At 44.5% G+C, this 19,666-nt stretch overlaps 1 protein-coding gene across 1 annotated transcript; it reads right to left on the bottom strand.

Moving 5' to 3' along the window:
- Positions 1–2,724: 2,724 nt before the first annotated feature.
- LOC133116660 (ras-related protein Rap-2a-like) lies at positions 2,725–17,933 on the bottom strand. The gene is made up of 2 exons (XM_061226488.1): positions 16,885–17,933; positions 2,725–4,382 (listed from the first exon to the last, which is right to left on the bottom strand). The coding sequence occupies exons 1-2, from the start codon at positions 17,196–17,198 to the stop codon at positions 4,145–4,147; spliced, it is 552 nt and encodes a 183-aa protein (XP_061082472.1). The 5' UTR covers positions 17,199–17,933; the 3' UTR covers positions 2,725–4,144.
- Positions 17,934–19,666: the final 1,733 nt, after the last annotated feature.

The raw sequence follows: 19,666 nt of genomic DNA, 5'->3' as shown, positions 1-19,666 counted from the left end.
AATTCCGATGTCAAGGTCCAATTCCTGCACTAGCCCTGTACATCTGGACACTCTCTATGCTTCAGTGGACTTCTACGCCCACCCTCATGCTTAAAGTTGTCACTGTTCATGATAATTATTGATTCATGTTCCTGGTTTAAAAAAAGGTAGAACACAGCACATCTCTCAACTATTCCCAACATAATGCTCCCCTAAAATGGACACCCCTCTGTGTGAGAAAAATGAGGTAACCCTCATGGAAACGCTTCCAGAAAGCTATAAAACATTCTGAATCACCGGCATCTGCTGAGAAAGCCTTTAAGAAAAAACAGGGCTGCAAGCAGATAAGACCTCATAAAATCTAACACATTAGGAAAGGGTAACACAGACCGTTTGGTTTTAAACATGGTTACCTGTAATTGCCAGGAAATATGCCATACCACTGATAGTTCAAACCACAGGTGCTAGAATCCGGTCCTAGTTTCTGTTTCAGCACACCGATTGCCTGAAGAGACTGCACACCTTGTTTCCAAGGCCTGGCCTGGCAGTTGGCTGACAGGAAACCACAAAAAATGTGAGATGCTTGTGGTGTTTCTGTACTTTAGTTTGACATCCTGGGGTTATACACATAACTTGTTTATTTTGGACAGAATGAACACCGGAAACTGCCTGCAATGCACAATTTATTCTCTACTGACCGCAGATGCTTTCAAAGGCCTCTATGAGAGGCATTTTATTACGACAGGGCAGTGGAGGATGAGGAAGAGGACAATAATTTATTCATTACTATTATTTATATTATCATTATTATTGATAGTAATATTATTAATTTAATATGCCCCCCCCCACTGTCTAAGTTCTGCCCTCAGACAGGAAAATGTATGCATCCAGCTACACCTGTCTTAAGTTAACCTTGTTATTTTTATGATTTATTTATGGGTACAAACCAGTTTAGTTTGCAATATTCAATATATACCAACACTGTGTTTTCTGCAAAGGTTTTCAATGGCAATTTTTTGCATATGTGGGCAATAGTTGAGGAAATAATATCACAAGGTAGATTTTACACAGACTCATACCCATAAACTGCAAAATTGAAAATCTGATGTGGTGTCTTAATTTGTTCCAGCGCTGTGCATCACAGTGGACTGGGGCGTGGGGACCCTGAAAAACTCACAACAGGAAAAGCAAAGATGCGGAGACAGCAGAAAGAGAAAAGGTTATTTTTAGCAGACAGAACACAGTGAAACATATTCTCTGAAGGTGGGTGGCTGACGGCTGAACTGCTGATTGATTTCTCAGGGGGGCCTCACAGAAACATCCTTCAGCCCATTTAAAACAGAACACCCCCTCCACCACCACCACCCAACCCCCTCCAGCCCCTGTGCTCAGGCAGAACACTAAACAGAGATGGAGTCTCATTTCTCTCTTTTACAGAAACTGGTTCAATGAATCAAAGTAAAAAAGACATTTAATTCAATTCATAATTTCCCAGTGTAACATACGCACATTACACAGGGAAATATCAACGGTTCACTACACACATTAGGGATACAATCATTTATGAACTTCCATCCAAATGGACAAATGCACTCACTGTATAAGATAAGCAACTCACCGATATGTGGATTCTCACACGTAAGACGTGAATGATGATACTGTAGATGACTATAGAGTTCAGTGAGGAAACAGGAGGGGCAAAAATACAGAAATATGAGGGCTCCTATGGTGTATCCAGCGCATACACCAACTTATGTAGAATGAAAGGGAGCAGTGGCTGCTAGCATACATTTCACAGGACCTGTGTGCTTTCAGAACAGATGATGTTTGCAGGGTTGAAGGGAGAGATGAAGGACGAATCCTACAGTTATGACAGTTATTCCAAATTCAAAGTAGAAAGAAAACTGGGAAACAAGGGCAAAACATTTCAATTTACATCCCAATTTGGGTTGCCCAGTTCTACCTGTAAGCCGGTCCCATCACTGAAACATCCTCTGTCAATTCGGGCAGAGTGCAGACTTGTGCCATCTGTAGCGACAGCAGCACAAAGCTACCAAAGAACCACAGAGCTTTCATCGCAATCTCTCTGTGCAATCAATCACGGGGAACAGACAGCTCCTTGTAGAAGCCAAAATACAAAAGGACAAATTGTCTGGTCTCTGCAACAAAAGGAAAAGGTTTCAGCGAAGAATTGAGGGCTTCAGTTTCTGTATTCCTGTGGATAACTCTTTAAAGTGCTCAGTTTTCCTTAGTTTTGGTTTTATGGTGTCTCCCATGAGCACACAGCTGAGGGCGATGGCACACAGCCAATAGCAATGCAGCTGGCGCGGTGGGCGGTGGGCGGGAGACTGGAGCAGCAGTCAGACTGAGCCGGGATGCCAGCATATTGACACAGCAGGTTATGGTGGTGCTGGGCAGTGAAACAGGGGCATGTGGGGACAGGCTTGGCCTAACTACTGGCACCTCTTCTGGGCACGGAGCTCAGAGGTTAGACATCGATTTTGCTGTATTCACACAGCACAGCTCCTTGCCCTATGACAGAGCAGGGTCGTGCAGTCAGGACTTGTTACTTAAAATATGACTTAACCCTTAATGGGCAGATGCAAACTGAGCATTACATCTCCCTTAACAGACGGATGCGACCTGTGCGTTACAGAGAGAGGAGAATTTAAGTACATCTGTGGATCAGACACTGCTTGGCTGTGACCCTCCAACCTCCAAAAAAGACCCACACTGACACTGTGGTGTTGAAGACGTCTTTTATTGTTCAGGTGCCAAACAAAAGCGTGTCACCATTCAGTCAGGGCGGGGAAGAGTAAATGTTCACATAAAAAAATATAAAATCAACAATGAAAATGGCAACAAGGTCAACAAGGCCTGTCTCTCCTGCGGGACTCGTTACTGACGTGCAGCTCAGTGTCCAGGTCTCAAAGTCCGTTACAGAATCTGCGGAAACGAGCTGTCCACTATGGGCCCAATTTTGCCGGTAACTAGCCATGCGTACGGTTCACAATTCCATTTCAATGCAGTCTAAATAGCTCAATCCTTTTCGTACAAAATATTTACACATTTGCAGCTGGCATTTTGTTCGTTGTCGTACTGTGATAATTAAGGTTAAACCATACTTACGGCTCATCGAGATGTTGTATCGTGAAACCTCAACGTGATGAGATTGTTGTAGTTCACACACACCAACACTTGGGGCAGCCTGCTAACTGTGTATTAGCCAATCAGAACGCATGTAAAGGACAGACAATTCACTGAGAGTTCTGGAATCTCTCCTAATGACTCATATTTATCCTGAAGTCAGGACATAACCAAAATACTGACCGAATGGGAAATCTGAAGAGTTGGGATTAAAACCAGAGCAGCCAGATTTGCAGATGGGTTGAACTGAAGCAGAATGAAACTATCACAAGGACACAGGCGATAAAAGAGAAGTCTAGGGCAGAACCTCTGGGTCATGTGCTGTCTTAAAAAAATAAAATAAAAATAAAATTCTAGAAAAGGAGGAAGAATAGGGAAAAAAGCAACAACACAATCATGACTTTCAATCAGAACACCATTTGCTCCATTCTGTTCATTTCATTCCTCTGAATAATAAGGATGGAAGGTGGATGAACACTCCTGAGAGGAGGGGCTAAACAGATTTAATCAATCGCACATCCCTGTTTAACAGACGTTAAACAGGGGGTTATCTGCTGTCATTGCTCAAAAAAAAAAGAAAGAAGCTGGGAGGACAAATAGAGGGACAATGAAACAAAATAAACCGATAAAAATAAGAAGTAAAATAATTTGTGAGAATGCAAGCAAGTTACATTGAATTTAAAACTAATCCAAAAAACTAAAATAAAAAAAACTTAATTTGGTGATGGTCCAAGAGCAAACAGACCAAACTTTTGTGCCAGAGGGTTCTTAAAAACGGGGTGTGTGAGGTGAACCAATCAATCCTGCCTGGCCCTTCCTACAACTGCCGTTTCCTTCACCTTCCAAACACTGTACCAACATTAAAATTACTGCTTATAACTGCTTATAATGCATCATAGAGGAACCCATCATGCAACCACCATTTTGTTTCATGTTCTTTTTTTTCTTTTTTTGTTACGTTCATACATGTGATCCCATGCTGGGGCTCCCAGTGCGCCCTGCCCTCCCCAGGGCGGGGCTATTGTATATTGCAGGAGGAGCAGCAGGGGTCGTCCTTGTCTGGCTGGGCGGCGTAGTCCATCTGCCGCACGATCTCGGAGAACAGTTCGTCCACCATGGTTTTGCTCTTGGCCGACGTCTCCATGAAGGGGCAGCCCCACTCCTCGGCCAGAGCCTGCCCCTCCCCCGACGACACCTCCCGCTCGCTCTCCAGGTCCACCTTATTCCCCACCAGGATCACCGGCACCTTCTCGTACCTGAACATAACACAGACATGAATGACCTTCAGAAACGCCGTTTTCTATAACCGTGCTAGAACACCGAGGGTAATGCAACCAGTCTTCCTCCACACATTGCAGTGGAACCAGGCTGACTCATTATACCCCTTTCCTACTGTAGAGCTGAACCACGCTGGTTCATTATAGCCCTTTCCCACTGTAGAGCTGAACCAGGCTGGCTCATTATACCCCTTTCCCACTGTAGAGCTGAACCAGGCTGGCTCATTATACCCCTTTCCCACTGTAGAGCTGAACCAGGCTGGCTCATTATATTCCTTTCCCACTGTAGAGCTGAACCAGGCTGGCTCATTATAGCCTTTCCCACTGTAGAGCTGAACCAGGCTGGCTCATTATAGCCCTTTCCCACTGTAGAGCTGAACCAGGCTGGCTCATTATAGCCCTTTCCCACTGTTAAGCTGAACCAGGCTGGCTCATTATACCCTTTTTCCCTGACTTAAGAGCTGATGGATAATTTCACATGAACGCTTTACTCCCAAAATGAACTGGCAGAATGTGGAATTAGCGGAGATTAAAAGTCTAGAAAGCTGCACATGGTTCCTAGTCACAAATCAAATGCCAAGGTCTATTTTGTGGTTTTATAAAGGAGAACAGACAGTATCTCTATTTCTTCCCCACTCTATTCAGATGGGGAAAGCAGAGCTGCAGATAGAGGTGGAAGAGTACAGGCATTAACGAAGGGACTCGACAGGAGAGAGACGCTCATACCAGCATTAAGGTTGCGGTGACTCATCTCTTGTTTTGGTTTAATGATTCAGCTCCAAATGCAGATGAAGGAACATAATATTTAACCCAGCACAATATAAACGGCCATGTTAAATGGACAAAATAAGTTATTTTATGTTTAAAATACAAAATGAATGCTTATAATTTCCGTAGCCCTTCATGAAAATTACCAATTTGGAATGGCCGAGCATATATGTTTTTAATCAGCACTCATTGCCACAGCCTCTGTGAAATATACAGGAGATCTCCCTTAAAGCATGCAAGGTTTAGCCACTGCCTCCTGACTCCTCACACCGCCCCGCAGTGTGTTGGCACAGACACACACACTGAAACAGACCCTTAACAGGATGAGCCACCCAGCAGCTGCTGAAAATGAGCTGGTATGACGGTTGTGGTTTTCTGAACCTCCTGTAGGCCACACACTCTTCTTTTCAAAGGCTCGTCTTGGCCAATTATGAAATATTCAGGCCCATGAATTATTCACACCAAAAAGGAAAAAAAATTGACATCTCAAACTCGTCAACTCGCTGGGACACGATCACACTCCACCCTAGAAGACCAGACATGGGGTTGGGAGCAGAGGCTCGGAGAGCGAATTCCAACATTGAAGTTGGGTAAGGAGAAGATTATTGAGAGAGGGTCAGGAGATAGTGGAATAGAGAAGCCAGCTAAACTATATTAAAACCTCAAAACTTTGATGTGTTCGGACAACCCCTTCTGACCCCTCCCCCAGTCTCATTCCCATAAAACTACAGGGATTAAAACAGCGCACTGCTCGTGTCTGGAACGGCAGATGGCAGTCTGACAGAAAGGAGACAAAATTCAATATTGTATAAATATAGTTTTCCACTGCCCTTAAATGCCCGTCAACTGATTTTTGGTTGTTGAACTCATTTGTCCTTGCAGACGTCTGGTTCCTAAGGAACACGTGCAATAACTTGTACCAAATGTGTGGTTCAGTAACGTGCCCACAGCAGCCGGGCACGCACACCCAGAGCCGCACAACTCCATGGGCTTATGAGCGTCATTTCCCAGGATTAGCTGAAGTGATTATGAGAGATTCCTCTGGAGAAGGCCTGCTCATGTGCCCGAGAGAGAGAAACCTGAAAGTTAAATGAAGGTGAAGGTCTTTCACTGGACTGCGTACATTAAGCTCTGTACATTAGATGCTGTTCACCTATCCCTTACTTAATAATTGGGATACATGCATTTCATGTCTCACAGATTGATAAAGAAAATGCTCGCTCACAAACAGTGGTCGTGATTGCCATGAGACAATGTGAGTTTTACACAAATTCACATGCATTTTGATAAATGACCATTTTCGCCATAATATGCCAACTCACTACAACACAACAAAATGTTGATCATAATTTTACACTTGTTAACAGAAGTGGGATGAAATATTCAAATGTTTTGATGTCCTGAAGAAAATGAATTTTTGAAACCCAGACTATTAATATTAGAAAACCCTTGGAGCGAGTTTCATTTTTAATTAACTGATGTTGAGCAAGCTAGCTAGAGCGTGACATCTGGTTTTTCACTTTCTATTCAAATTAAAGGCTTTCTATTGGAGTCTTGTGATACTACCAATGGCTAAATATTATGATCAATAAACATCACAAATGCCAGACACCGAAAGTCAATTGGCTCAAAGAAAAAGCAGCAATCGTTTTGTTGCAGTTCAAGTCTGGGTCATCGCCTGTTGTAATCTTGTATAAGACTTTAGGTATAGGAATATCTGTCTTTACAGAATAGCGTGTATTATTCCTGCATTCTGGCTCTTTTTCCTGTGTAAAAAAAAAACAGCATTAACCACCGAAACAGTTCACGTAGGTGCAGTGAAGACACTTGCTCTCTCTCGCACACACTCGCACACACTCGCACACACTCGCACACACTCTCACACACTCTCACACACTCTCACACACTCTCACACACTCTCACACACTCTCACACTCTCACACTCTCACACACTCTCACTCTCTCACTCTCTCACTCTCTCACTCTCTCACTCTCTCACTCTCTCACTCTCTCACACACATCATCACAGAAGAGTCCGTCCTTGAGGTTGTGACTCTAGCATGCACTGTTTGAGCAGGACACAGTCACTACTGCTAAATTATGCAGTTCTCCATTAGAGTTCAAATGTCCTCTGGTAAAAGCTTCATCACGAGAGAGAGAGTCTGAGGAGCTGAGGACCCCGCCCTGGGTTGGCCTTCCATGCCCACTGCATGCTAAGACATGAGCACTAAACAGCCTGTCTGGGTGGCCCCACTCTTTGCTGGGGAGGGCTGAGCAGGGTCAGAGGGGATTCCGGAGAAGAACATAGATCCTGTGTCCAGTGGAGCTGGTGGGGGACAGAAGATTCTGGATTCTCTGCTGTGCAGGGCCAGGCTGGACTAGCTCGTTAGGCCTGAGTCAAGCAGCACGATATTACCACATCCCGTGCGTGCGTGTGTGCGTGTGTGTGTGTGTGTGTGTGTGTGTGTTTGTTTGCGTGAGAGAGTGTTGAGTGTTGAAATGACACACTGCAGTCCTGTTTGAGGCCATGACTTCCCGTGACTCAGTTTCCCATCAGCTCTAAAACCAGCCAACAGAACCTGCTGTCCAGACGGATGCTGGAAAAATTCTGCAGCAAGATCAAGACACAACATGGCTAAGGGTAGCGTGACAAATGATATCTCTGGATTACAGACCCACTGAACAAAGCGAACCCCAATGCCATGTCATTATGGGAGTAACAAAGGGAGTTATACAAAAAAATTATAAATTAAAAACCGCTTTAAGTTTTAAAGTACTACTACTATTATTGTGAGGAGAACGAAATGGCCCGTTAACCCAAACAAAGCTTGAGCAGGTCTTCCCTGCCCTCCTGAACTCACACAAACCCCCACCATCCAGCCATTTCTCCGTAGTTCAGAAACACTTACTCCCCAGAGGCTCAGTCTCGTCAGCCCCCGGGCCGTGAGAGCACCAGCAGGGGCTGGGCCGGATTTACGGCCCCACGGCGGACAGATCGGGGAACAGCGCGGACGGGACGCACCACGGCGGAAGGTATTTCGGATGATTCAGGGACGAGGGTCCCCGGACGCGCTCCACAGCCCTCCTGAGAAATGGAGACAGCCTATTGGCTCAGAGCTGCCAGTGTGGAAAAGTGACGCTCCTGACTTTAACACTCTGGGTGAGCCATGAGCCTGGGGCGGACCGGGCTGAGCAGAACCAAACTGGAGCTGGCAGCTTTCACACACTCCATCCCTCCTTTTACAGGCTGTATACTCCAGCCAATAGGAACGGGCATATGGCGGTCCGACTCACAAGCACCTCCCACCACAATCCCACTCCATGACATTGTTCCCTCCAATCCTAGTGCTACGTATACACATTAGTGGCTCAGGACATACATACACCAACCACACCTGTATACATACCCATGTAACCCAGTGATATTCCCTGTATATACTCCTATTCACAACCATGGAACATATGGACATGCAACAGTGTACACCCCTATTCACATGCACGTAACACACCGATACACACTCACCTCCATGCACAAACACACAGTGCTGCTGGAGTCACCCTCTAGGATACAGCACGCTCAAAAGTTTTGTATTGAGCACACAATACTCAGTAACTTATGGTCGCAGGAACGGAATCCCACGTGTTGGGGGCGCACATGAGGAATGGTCCCCACTGCAGGAACCCTGGCTCCAGGCCACAGCCCAGCCCACATCAGCATGACAGCCAGCAGCGCACAGATGGAGAAGCCTTCTGAGTTTTTTTTGGTGCTTTTAATGCTCCCCCACCCCTTCCATTGCACAGCAAAGTGTGGGAACACAGAGAGGAGGATGAAGAGGAGTCTGGCTTACCTGCCGCATTAACTGCAGTGCGGTCATTACCGCCATATTAATTACGGCTCTGTGCACACGTCCTGCCTGGTGCCTCCCAAAGCGCTGGGCCCTTTTATCAGGCCTATCTGCTATTAATCAGCGCCATTGAAGCCAGACCCCCACTCACCTCCTCAGACTCTGTGGGTCCCAGGTCCTGTGCCAGCAGTGCTCCAGGCATCTCTGGGAATTTGGGCTTCAGGAGTCCCCTAGGCTCTCTTAAACATTTTGCAGAGTCTAGTTGTTTTTGGAAGAAACATTTGTCCTGTGCTCCCTAAGAGGGAGAGGGGCTGGGAGGTGAACACATTTTAACGAAGGCAGAGACACTTATCTGGAGCAGTTCCGATACTGAGCGTGTCAGTAATCTTCATGGCTGCAGAAGCGCTTTAAACACCTTCTGCCGCTACAGAGAGCCGGTAATTAGTGAATACTCTAAAAGCCCTTTCAGGGCTGATATCATTCTTTTATTTTATTATCAATAAAACAGTCACCATGCACTATTTGTTTAGGCTTCAACAGAGTAGTTATCTGCTCTGAAAATGTCCTTTCAGAGGAACCTGCAGCTTGGCGATTGGTGGTTTGCTGAGAGTCGATTCATTAAATCAGAAGACTGGAATTACCCCATCCTGATTTAAATGATCAGAAAAAACAATTAGGAAAACCGTAGACAAAGTCTACATAGCATAGCTGTTTGACAACTGCATTTATTAGAATAAAAAACACAGACAAAACATAGAGAGAAAAGGTCGAACTTGCTAAAAAAAAATGTTTGGGATCAAAATCCACAAAAAAATAATGAGGTGATTAGTGAACAGGGATTAGGAAACCAGACCCGATAAATATCCTGATGTTTAGAAGCAGTACCTAGGTCTGTTGATAAAACATTCACAGTGAATAAAAGATCAATAAATACCTTTAATGGGTGTATCACTTTGGACTCTCCCTAATCAAATTACAACTCTCTCAGAAACATCCCGGGAGAAATGTGGTTCCTGTCTTGCCGTTTTGTGAGCATGTTTTAGAAATGCAGGCACCTTCCTACCTCAGTGTTTTATGCACACACACAGGCACATATGTACACACGTACACACGTACTCCCTATAATTTTATTTCTCTATTACACACATGCACAAGAGCAAGCACACACACGTGCACCCACAAACACACTTTCTCTCTCGGTCAAGTCCATCTTGCAGCTAAAGGCCAAATCCTAGAATTTTGATTGCTTTCTTGATTATTGTTATTTATCACTTTCTTGATTACTACGGTTCAGACTCACCTTTAGGGATCAGAGAGAGATAATGGAGCAGGGGTACCTAGGAGACACTGAAAGGGAGCAGTGGATGCAGAGAGCTCACCTCTTCTTTTACAATCATTTCAAGTCCCAGGGTAACTGCAGCAAAGTGGAGGTACTGAATTTACCACAGAATTGTCTCCAGAGTGGAAGATGATTGTCCTTTCTGTCCTGCTTTCAGACGAGATAACAACTATATTATCTGCCTTACTTGCAATCGAGTTGTCCTTCGCCTAACTCTGCTCTGTTCCCGGAGAACTCCTTTGTCAAACATAAACATTCCCTCTCAACATTCTCGTCTTGTGAGCTCTTGACAGCCAAAAATAATAATAAAAAAATGTCCCACATGTTGTGTGTACGCTCGCTCCCACATAGACAACACACTTTATTAGTTTTTCACAGGTGTTCACAGAGTTTCCTGAATCCAGAATTACGCTAAACAGCATTGCTGTAGTCAGATGTGGTTTACAGGTATTAGGAGGTGAGGACAATTGACCACTGTAATGCGGTTCACTCAGGACCCAAACCAATGATCTGAGGTCAGTCACAGCAGGGTGGGATTCACACATTTTCACTAAAGCAAGATTCACTGCACAGATTCCACATCAGTATCAAACACTGCTCCTTAATATTACTTTCCAACATCATTTCCCAAAATCTCTCTCCAATATAACCCCAACAGCAGCACTCACTACTCGCAAACAGCAATCTGTATCAATACTACACCATTATAATTCAGCTCCGTTCTTAACTACAGCGAGTAACAGCCCTGCAGCACATTTCCCATAGTGGCAAGAGTGCTGAAGAATATTGAAGAACGCTGAAGAATAGCAAGTTGCTCAAGCCCCATGGGAGGGTCACGCATTTTTAGGAAAACATTCTGCAATCCCTTCCGATCCAGAGATGCATTATGCAAATGTGCAAAATTCAATTCTCCAAAATTAGAGAGAGAGAGAGAGAGAGAGAGATACAGCAGGATAAACTTAAATAACCTGAGGAGATAAGTAAGCTAAATAAAATAAATAAACAAACAAACATCTGGACTAAAACCTCATCATAAAAAGGCAATAATTAATAAGGTCTGAAATACACAGAGACAGTGGTCTCTTCTGTCAGCCTCTACCAAGGACACTTTAGAAAGGCCAAGGTGTGAAGAAAAAAGGGATCTGTAAGGGATATATGTAAGACTATCATGATCCAAAACATATGAGCTCATATATGAAGCATGGTGGAGGAAGTCCCATGGCTTGGGCTTGCATGGCCAACCTCCGCCCCCCGCCTGGCAAAGCAGAGATTACTGGGAGCATTGACGGTGAGAGGTTTGCTGTTATCCTATGGAAGGCTGCTCTGGACAGGCCCAGTGACACAGAGGGTCAGAGGGCACTCAGTGTTGTCGGGTGACAGGTGACATGTGAAAGTTTACTATGGGGACAGAAAGATGCTCACTCGAGCCGCCCATGGAAGCTCCTCTCACAGTGTGTGTGTGTCTGCCACACACAGACACAGACACAGACACAGACACAGACACAGACACAGACACAGACACAGACACAGACACAGACACACACAGCTTTGCCCAGAGCAGACACACATGGACAAACAACAGTAAGCTTTGCACAAGCACCATCCAGCCCCACCCTGCCCCTGAAGCTAGATACATGCTTCATTTGGACTCAGACGAACAATGTATGCGGTTCTGTTGTTTCTCGATAGGTTACCTGTAGCGTCAATGATGGCTAGTAAGCTAGTTAGCTAGCAAGCAACAATAACTACCGTTTTAACTGGCAACTTTAATGAAAGCTGGCATGAATGATGTATGGTTAATTCCAGCAGCTACACATCCAAGACATGTTAGCTTCAAGTCCTGCAATAAGCTAGCAAACAACCAGCAGCAGCTAATTGCTAGTTAATAAGTTAGTACTACTGCGGTGGATGGGGATAAAAGGACAAGGTTGCAGCTGAACATCTGGCTTTTGTGGTGAATGAGCAAGAACTACTCTGATAATGTAAATAGTGAACCACTATCAGAAACTGAGCGGACAGCAGAACGGTTGAATTTGTGATCACGGGTTAAGCAGTCCTTTGTAAAGAACTGCTATTAAAACATTCAAACTTAGTTAAATTAATGTCCATCATGAACTGTCACTTATGACAGTGAGCATGCGACAGAATTGACAGCAGGTCAGGTTGACACGGCTTAAATGTGTCAATACTGTATATCGATCGGGTAAAAACAAAATAGCTTACGTTCACTGTGTGGCAGTCTCGAAAAAGAGAAGCTGCTTTACTCTGAATGGCTAGTGATCAGTGTGTCAGACCGGTGGTAAGATGATGATGACTCGATGATGCTTTGTTAGATTTCTCTGAAATTATTTTTGTGTCACAAGCCATACCTTCAAATACAGAGGTACAGACACATTGATTCAGTAAAATAAGACAAACAGTACAAATATTTGTAGCACAACAGTGTAACATTGGTACCGATATTCTAACAAGTGCAGTAATTGTATTAAATGGTAAATTACAGAAAGGTGATCACATTGCACAAGTACACCAGGAAAGGCAAGGCAGGGCAAATGGCAAAGATTGCTACACTGTGTGTCGGTACTTCCACCCGTAGTATTGACCGTCCTATCACAGGAACAGCGATCACTATGATGCTCATGTTCAGAACAAATGGCTGTGCGCAGCCTGAATGCCCTGCAGAGATGTCAATGAGCTCTTATGATACACCACTTTCCATAATTTTCAAATCAACAAACGAGATTATTTCAATGGACTCAATAAAACATATAGCTGATATTCCACTGCATTACCAATACCACCATTAATACACCAATTTCAAGCTTTCTATTCATATTAACACAAATGATTTTGTCCTTCAAACAACGATGAAATTGATTTCATGGTAGCTTGGCAAAACGCATTGATATCGTCTCCATCTCGAATCGGATTCAAAGATATTCAGTTTTGGTTTCCACACTCAACCCGGTGGTCTTGGTCTTTCAACAAGACTTGAATCACAAAAGACTGAGTTTTGACTTGGACTCAACCGAGACAGCCTTTACGACAGTCCGGACACGTGCAGTAGCTGTGTGTGCATTACACAGTCCTCATCTTCACAAATCACATCGGTGCCGTGCAAAATGCGCTCAACACATACAGAAGTGGAAAGAACTGAAGGGGGGGGATTTTGGTCAGTTAATTAAATCAATAAGGCATCTAAACAGAGACCAGGAAAATCAAATGCTGGCAGAAACATTTTGCAACGCAAGTGATTTTTAACCTTATGCAGAGGGGCTCCGCTGTGCTGAGAATTTATCTGCGCCCACATCTGTAGCGGCTGGGAACACACACAGCTCTGCTGAGCTCATTCTTATGCACCCCGCCCCCCTGCTCATCATGGTCCCATTGCCAAAAATCTAACTCTGCTTTCGGTTATTATAGGCTAATGGGAGCCTGATGTTTCTTTGGCTCCAAACAGAGCTCAGTCCCATTAGGATCTGGTGAGTGAGCAAACCTTCAGCACTGGGCTACGAAGCAGAAGGCAGGCTATCATTCTCACAGCTTTCTGATATGGGGAGCACCTGAGTGCTGTTATGTGTGTGTGTGTGTGTGTGTGTGTGTGTGTGTGTGTGTGTGTGTGTGTGTGTGTGTGTGTGTGTGTGTGTGTGTGTGTGTGTACAGGTATGTGAATGTGTGAGAGTTTTTACAGACATGGTTACAGGTGTGTGAATGCGTGGGCTCCTTTTCACATGCCTGTCAATTAGTGTGTTTGTGTGCGGAATACATTATGTACAGTATACATTATGTGCATCTGAATGAGATCTATAAAAGCCGTAAGACTATCATTATTACAGTACTACCTTTCCATTGTGCCATTTAACTGCCTTCCTGAGCTGGTCATGCACAGAGGATTTGCATACAAATGAACAAAGGCGTGTCTTATCTTTCTAACGGGAGAGCAAAATCACCCCCAGAGACAGGAGGAACGGGGATATGGTCTGAACACAGCAGCACACTCATTTCAATGCAATGTCTGCAGAGGTTGACCTTTGACCCCCTGGTTCACTCGGCTCCTGGCACACAGCGGCACACGCACAGTACAGAGTCACCGCACTGAAAGCTGGCCACGGCCCTCCCGTACGGTCCTGTTCTCAGCTCCACGGTTGGCAGTCTGTGGGAATGTGAGCTGAGGAAGTGTGGCCAAAGGAACACAGAATGTGCATGTGTGAACACAGCGTCTGCAGGTCTTTAACACAGGGGTGGTGGGCCATGGCTTCCAGTACTGGGATTCATTCTTCAGAGAAAGGGAGGCGGTCACCTCACCCAGTCACATCAATTCATGAAATAAAAAACATTTCTGAATCGGAACAAGCCTACGGTGATCTGCACTGAGATTTATGGACCACGGTCAGCAGTGTGTTTGGGTCAGCTACCTGTAACACATCACTGTGCTAAACATACCTTTGTTCTGGCATTTCAAAATGTGGTACAACACTAGCGTTTAATCCACAGCATCTCAGGCACGATGAATGCAGTGAAACGCTTGGGCATTGTGTCCACCGAAAGAAGTCCACACACAGTATTCACTCCTGGCATTTAACAGTTCTCTTCAGGCAATGCTGTTACCCCCAAATGCCCCAGTGAATAAAAAATATGTAATGCAGACGATTAACATTTTTACACTTTTACAAAAAAAAAAAAAAACACCCTGCAGTACTTATTTGCTGAGAATGACCATTTTGAACAGAACATTTCCTGCAAATACCTCTGCCAGTGTTTGAGGAACAATATTAAAATGTGACCCCATCCACTAAACAGCAGCTTGCCTGGTCTGACATTACCAAAACCCTGTCTTTCATTGGCTTCACTACTTTTGAAGAATCTTCACTGAGGATTGCCAGGATTTACCCACAGAACCAAAGGATGAGATCAGAAAAGCAGATCGGACCGTTTTGCATTGGGTGCCTTGATCTGTCAGAACAACACCAAGCAAAGAGCATTCCTGAAACTGTGTTGAACAAAAAATATATTAAAATACCCTTAACTGCAGCTAATGTCTATCAGAGCTATTCCGCTCTTTCCCAACAGACAGTCCAGCTTACTTCTTTTAATGAAACACACTACAGCACGCTCTGCTATCCTGCTCAGAAAATCCAGCAGTGACACACACAGAGGTGTATCCCGCTAGTGGTTCTGACCCAAAGAATGTCTTGGGCACACTGGACACACTGAAGACCCAGACGGTGCGTTTCTGGGGTGTTTTCTCCTGATCATCACATAATGCTGATGGGCTGACACGGTGCTCTCTGTGAAGGGAGTGAGCCACGCAGAACATTAGCATCAGTGATTCTGCTGTTCTGCTGCACAGCATTCACACGCCTAAAACAGAACTAGCACCAACACCAGTCAATCCAAAACAGCATCCAGGGTACTGTAGGGGCCAGCTATAGTCTACGAGCAGGGCGGTTACATTCTACTGTTCAGGGCTGCTGCAATATACATTATACAGTAGAATGCATGCTACATTCTACTGTAGGGGCCAGCTACATTCTAATGGTGGAGGCCAGCAACATTCTAATGGTGGAGGCCAGCAACATTCTACATTAGGGGACAGCTAAATTCTACAGTACAGGCCTGGTACATTCTACTAATGGACAAAGCTGATGATGCATTAAACAACACTGCTCTGTGGAGAATTATAGGGATAGTGCACTGAAGCATTGCGCTGCAACAGATAGTTTAAATTCCTGTGTTTGAGCTCCTGGATCCTGACACAAAGGGCTTGGGGCCCATCCTAGCTACTGTCAACACAAACCAAACACAACTGAGTGAACACAGAACATTGTTGGATAGGCAGGTTCCCTCTCACAAAGACTTTGAAGAGGACGCAGCTAATGTGGCTAAAAACCCATCAGCCTGAATGTTCAAGAATACGCACAAGTCTGGTTTACAGTAACACAAAAGGAAATGTACGCAGACACATACACAAGATCCATATAATGCTGGAGTGTTTCCTGAAGACAATTTTTATTGCTTATGGGTTATATTAGAGGGCCTCTGTGGCGGCTGGAGCCGGGTCTGACGTCACTAGGAGAACGTCCTTTCCCTGCGAAAATCTGTGATTGCGTGGGGAAAGGACCTTGGGAGGCTTTCCGTCCGATCCAATGCTCACCAGCACAAGGTAGCTACACTAAGCAGAGCAGGAAGAATGGCATCTACAAATGAACACGAACTCGCTCACACACTCAAAAGTGACAGAATAGTCTAGTTATCTGACGCATTACTTCATTATCAATTGATGAATGTTCTGTTAAAATAGCGTTTCCATGTTGAACAGAAAATAGATCATTAAATGAAGAACGTGCTGCTCCTTCATGCGTGCGTGTGACGACTTCACTAAACGCGGGGCTAGATTTAACCAATAACATGTTCCATCTGCAGAACACATGTTTTCCAGAACACCTGACACCTCAGACGGTCTAAAGCACGCGATGCTCAGTGCTTAGCGTTTATCCTTTATATCTTACTTCGGGAAATTCATCCTTACCTTTTCACTCTTATGATCTGATCTCGCATGGGTTTTATGTCCTGGAAGCTTTGCTGGTTGACGAGGCTGTAGACCAGTATAAACCCCTGGCCGTTTTTAATGTATAGGTCCCTCATTGAGGCGAACTGTTCGGTACCGGCGGTGTCCAGAATCTCCAACACCGAGGGCGACGAATCCACCTCGATTTCCTTGCGGTAAAAATCCTCGATCGTAGGATCATACTTCTCTATGAAGGTTCCCGTCACAAACTGCACTGTTAGGGCGGACTTTCCGACCCCACCACTGCCCAGGACCACAACTTTATACTCACGCATTGCACCTCTAGGATGATTCCGTGAATGCCAACGAAAAGCAAAAATGCTAATGTTCTATTGTCGACATTTAAATTGAAACAAAATAACCACCTGATTGCCTATTCAAGTTAATTGTTGCGTTTCATTTCCCGGGCAGGCAGGAAAAAGGGGTAAATTGTTTGCTACCTCAGCTTAGCTATGTGAAATAAACAGCCAAAGCACAAAGAGTCTCCGTCGGAAAGTGGGCTTCATTGCAGAAATCCTCTCCGACAGACGCGACATTGATTAATATTTGGTTGCAAAAAGGCTTACGATTTGCAAATATATACAAAATGAAAACAAACAGCTTTGCAATGAATTAATTGTGCTTTATAATTTGCCAACATAACCATTGTAATGCATGGTTTTAAAAAAACTTGCTGTGGCGAGGGCACTCCTAAGAAAAAAACCTGGATACACGGCAGACAGAATTTTTTACCACCGGCCTTGTGGCGTATTTGAGCAACGCTTGCAAAATGAAACGCTAATAAAAGTTAGCTAATAAAATAAGTTCCCAGTTCGTGTTTCTTTTCCATCCTCTTTCATCTCTCCGCGTCATTCTCTCACCAATATACAAGCGGCCGCCATACTCTCGGGTGGAGACCCACCGCCGCGTAACCGATTTGGCTCATCCCGGCTTCCGTACCGAGGGGAAAGCTGGGTGTTTTCAGTTTTATGACAGGCGTGCAAACAGTCCAATGGCCCTCGATATCCGCCATAGACCTCGCCCCCGGTGCCATGGTTCCCACACAACAACGCCCAGTATGGGATGGATTTCCGCTGGAACGGTTCAACTTCTGAAATTGTGACATCATCGGAATCCACAACCAATCGCGACTGCAGTTCAAGGATGTGTAGTAGAGGTGGGGAAAATACTCCGGATGCTGTTGCTATGGGAACAGAAACAGCTGCGTTGCTACTGTAGCCTACCTAACATACAAGAGCTACAAGGTCGGTCTGTGTTGGCAAGTGAGTAGGGTAGGGAGGGTTGGTATAATTAAAACCGCAGTCCCAGTATATCTGCTGTATTGCTTACAAATATAAATCGTATTGTATTTCATGTTCATTGTCAGGGATATATTGAAAAATACACAATAAGTGACCACTTTATTTGTTATTCATTAGACTTACAGGTCTTCTGCTGCTGTTGCCTATCCATTTCAAGGTTCAATGTATTGTGGGCGACATGGCTCAGGCAGTAAGAGCAGTCGGAGGGTTGCCGGTTCGATCCCCGCCCGGGCTGTGTTTAAGTGTCCCTGAACAAGACACCTAACCCCTAACTGCTCCTGTCGGTGCCTTGCATGGCAGCCAACTGCCGTTGGTGTGTGCGTGTGTGTATGAATGGGTGAATGAGAAGCATCAATTGTACAGCGCTTTGGATAAAGGTGCTATATAAATGCCAACCATTTACCATTGTGTGTTCAGAAATGCTCTTCTGTTGTAATGCATTGTTATCTGAGTTACTGTTACCTTCCTGTCAGCTCAAACCAATCTGGCCATTCTCCTCTGATCTCTCGCAGTAACAAGGCATTTTCACTGACATAACTTCCAATCACTGGATGTTTTTTGAAACATTCTCTGTAAACAGATGAGCAGTTTTTTAGATACTCAAACAACCCTGTCTGGCACCAAAAATCAAGTCACTTAGATCACATTTCTTCCTAATTCTGATGTTTGGTCTAAACAACAACTGAACCTCTTGATCATGACTGCTTGCTTTTATGCATTGATTTGCTGCCACATGATTGACTGATTAGTTGCAACCTGTTGTTCAGGTCTACCCATTAAACTGGTCACTGAGTGTAACATTATATAAATAGAAAAATACAATACCTAATGAAAGAATGTTCGTTGCTAATGGTGGTCATTGAAACATTCCATTCAGTCCGCTGCCATCGACATAAAAAAAACAAAGATGCACACAAATAAAAGCAGTCATTTTTGTCATGGATACTGGTGATATTAGAAGACAGAAATTCTATACAGAAAAGAAGTAGGCCATGGAAATTGGCCTTGTTAAGGATACTCATAGCTAGCTAGCATGGCAAGTAGCCTAATCATCATGTCTTGTGGTGAATTTTAGATTTACAGTGTTACAGGGAATTATGACAGATTGAAAACCCAAAACAAAATATAAATAGCCTTACAGCTTATTTATAGCTTTAGGAGGCGTTCCTGCGCAACAAAGTGGTAAACACCTTGCAAACTAAACCGCTCGTACCCGTGGGCCACAATTCTGCGGTGCTCCACACCCCAGGGCTAGAACAGCCCGAGCAGTCAGGTTTCTGTTCCAGGCTGTGGGATAAAACGGAGCTCTGAGAACTGGGGCTGACACCACCTGCCAGTTAGTTGTGTTAGGAACGAGGCAGTTCTCGAGACAGTGAACACCAATTCGAAACTATTAGGTTTTAAACTCCGCTGCCGAGTTATGTTGACAAAAATAATGACGT

Source organism: Conger conger, chromosome 17 (assembly GCF_963514075.1).
Source record: "Conger conger chromosome 17, fConCon1.1, whole genome shotgun sequence".
NCBI classification, from domain to species: Eukaryota; Metazoa; Chordata; class Actinopteri; order Anguilliformes; family Congridae; genus Conger; species Conger conger.
The sequence above is the reverse complement of the archived record's forward strand: the minus strand, read 5'-3'. Positions and strand labels throughout refer to the sequence as shown.

Bases quoted from the DNA above. Each gene is read 5' to 3' on its own strand.
- LOC133116660 (XM_061226488.1), bottom strand. From the start codon at position 17,198: ATGCGTGAGTATAAAGTTGTGGTCCTGGGCAGTGGTGGGGTCGGAAAG. The intron at 4,383-16,884 runs GTAAGGATGAAT...TGTTATGTTCAG, and splicing joins CAGATCATAAGAGTGAAAAG to GTACGAGAAGGTGCCGGTGA.